Source organism: Lactuca virosa, chromosome 2 (assembly GCF_052849685.1).
Source record: "Lactuca virosa cultivar CGN04683 chromosome 2, Lactuca_virosa_CGN04683_v6, whole genome shotgun sequence".
NCBI classification, from domain to species: domain Eukaryota; kingdom Viridiplantae; phylum Streptophyta; class Magnoliopsida; order Asterales; family Asteraceae; genus Lactuca; species Lactuca virosa.
The window spans coordinates 271,868,042-271,870,672 of NC_136427.1; the positions used below are offsets into that span (position 1 = coordinate 271,868,042).

General features: G+C 38.0%; 1 protein-coding gene across 1 annotated transcript; it reads right to left on the reverse strand.

Annotated features, from left to right (window-relative positions):
- Nucleotides 1–1,828: 1,828 nt before the first annotated feature.
- Nucleotides 1,829–2,383, reverse strand: LOC145158515 (uncharacterized). Its single transcript, XM_079077402.1, has one exon. The coding sequence runs from the start codon at nt 2,381–2,383 to the stop codon at nt 1,829–1,831; it is 555 nt and encodes a 184-aa protein (XP_078933528.1).
- Between the last annotated feature and the right edge of the window lie 248 nt (nt 2,384–2,631).

Genomic DNA, 2,631 nt, shown 5'->3' on the forward strand with positions numbered 1-2,631 from the left:
CTTCCTCTTCGGGAATGACAAATCCAAATATGTCAGGTTCCTGACGAGTTCTACTGGAACGTCGTACAGTTGGTGTGGTTTCCGGCATTTTAACGATAACTTCAGGTTCAACAATGCTTTGTTGATTATCGTTTTCAACTAAAGGTTGTGTCTCTCGAATTTCTTCGAGGTCAATGGGGCTCCCACTTACTTTATGCGAGATAAAGTCAGTTTCAAGAAACATTGCTTTACGAGCTATGAACACCCGATTTTCATCTTTCTAAAGAAGTAATAACCGACGGTTTCTTTTGGGTATCCCATAAGATACACTTATGAGATATAGGGTCAAGCTTGTCAGAAGTTTCTCTTTTAACATATTCTTCACAACTCCATATCTTTAAGAAAGACATTGATGGAACCTTTCCATGCCATAACTCGTAAGGAGTCTTACTAACCTTTTTAGTTGGGACCATGTTTACAATTCGAGCTGCGGTTTCAAGGGCATAACCCCAAAATGATTGAGGGAGGGAAGTATGACTCATCATTGATCGCACCATATCAAGTAGAGTACGATTTCTTCTTTCCCAGACACCATTACGGTGAGGTGTACCCGGTAGAGTGAGTTGTGACACTATGCCACAATTCTTCAGATGTTCATCAAACTCATAGCTCAGATATTCACCACCACGATCTGATCGTATGCCTTTAATATTTTTACCAAGTTGATTCTGTACTTCATTTTGGAAAACGTTGAAGACATCGAATGATTCATATTTGTGTTTGATGATATACACATATCCAAATCTATTGTAATCATCAGTAAATGTAATGAAGTATCTTTCACCGCTTCTGGTCATTGTTCTAAAAGGTCCACATACATCAGTATGTATGAGTCCTAATAGATCCGAAGCTCTTTCACCAACACCGGTAAAAGGAGCTTTGGTCATCTTGCCACATAGACATGATTCACATACATCAAAAGACTCTGAGCCTCTTGACTCTAAGATCCCATCCTTTTGGAGCTTAGCAATGCGAGTTTTACTTATGTGCCCGAGTCGACAATGCCATAAATAAGTTTTATTTGAGTCCAACTTTGTTTTCTTATTTAAGTTGAATATTGAATTATCCTTTGTGTATGAACCATTTAAATCGATTTCGTATATTCCATTTTTGGGACTAGTCTCAAAATAGAACACATTATCTTTAAACACATATATGTTTTTAAAATCAAAGTCAAACTTATAACGAAAACCTTGTTCATACAAGAGATAAGTAGAGATAATATTCCTAGTTATACTAGGTACATAACAACAATTGTTCAAAATAAATTTAAGGCCATTCGGAAGCAAAATATGATATTTTCCTATGGCTTTGACAGCTACTCGATTGCCATTGCCAACATGAAGTTCCAAATCGCCATCTCTTAGTTCTCCAACATTCCTTAGTCCCTGCAAATCATTGCATATATTAGTACCACTTACAATATCGAATACCCAAGAATTAGTACGGAATGCATGTAATTCAATCACATATATACCTAAGGTGCCAACCTGGTTGGCTTTGATCTTCTTAAGTTCCTCTAGGTATTTGGGACAGTTGCGCTTCTAGTGTCCCTTTTCATTGCAGTGAAAGCAATCAGCGTCAACAACAGGCTTGGGTTAGTGGAAGGAGGCTTCCCTTTACCCTTTCCCTTGCCCTTGCCTTTCTTGGCAGCTTTGCCTTTCCCCTTACCGGTTTTCTTCTTGGAGATTTGACCCTCACGGATCATCAACACTTGATTGTTGCCAAACTTCTTGATGTTTGCCTCAACATTTTTGAGCATGTTATGAAGCTCATTAATGCTCCTCTCTCAGTTACTCATTGTGAAGTTCAACAAAAGTTGGTTGAATGACGTAGGCAATGAGGCTAGGATCACATCGGTCGCTAGCTCATCCCCAAATGGGAATCCGAGGCAGGCAAGTTGCTCAACATAAGCTTCCATTTTGAGTACATGTGCACTCACAGAAGATCCTTCAACCATCTTGCAACCAATGAAAGCATTTAAGGTCTTAAACCTCTCTTGCTTAGCCTGAATTTGAAACATGACTCTCAGTTGTTCAATCGTTTCAAACGCTTCATGAAACTCAAAAGTTTTTTGAAGTTCAGGAGTCATAGTTGCAAGCATAATGCAAGCCATTTCGGTCGAATCATTAACATGTTTCACCCGAGCATCTTTCGATGATTTGGGAGCATTAGTTGGGAGCTCTTTTGGGATAGGTTCATCAAGGACATAGTCATTTTTATCAAGCTTGAGGACAATTATCAGTTGTCTGAACCAATCAAGAAAGTTGGGTCCACTTAGTTTTTCTTTTTCGAGGATGGATCTGATGGTGAGTGATGAGGTGGTTACAGTTGGGGTAGTCATCTACAAAACAATAAGATTCATTTTAATATCTTCGATATGAATTCTTTTAAAAAATAATTATCCTTCAAATTAAATTTTGAAAAGCTAAGATCCACATCACCCAAAATAACTTGAGGAGGCGACCCACCACTCAAGTGATTTTGTTTATCGGTAGGTTACGATAACCAATTACAACTCTTATGTAATTCTTAGATTTATGGGATCCAAAAACATTACTTTGTTTTTAAATGTCATGTTCATCCCATCTA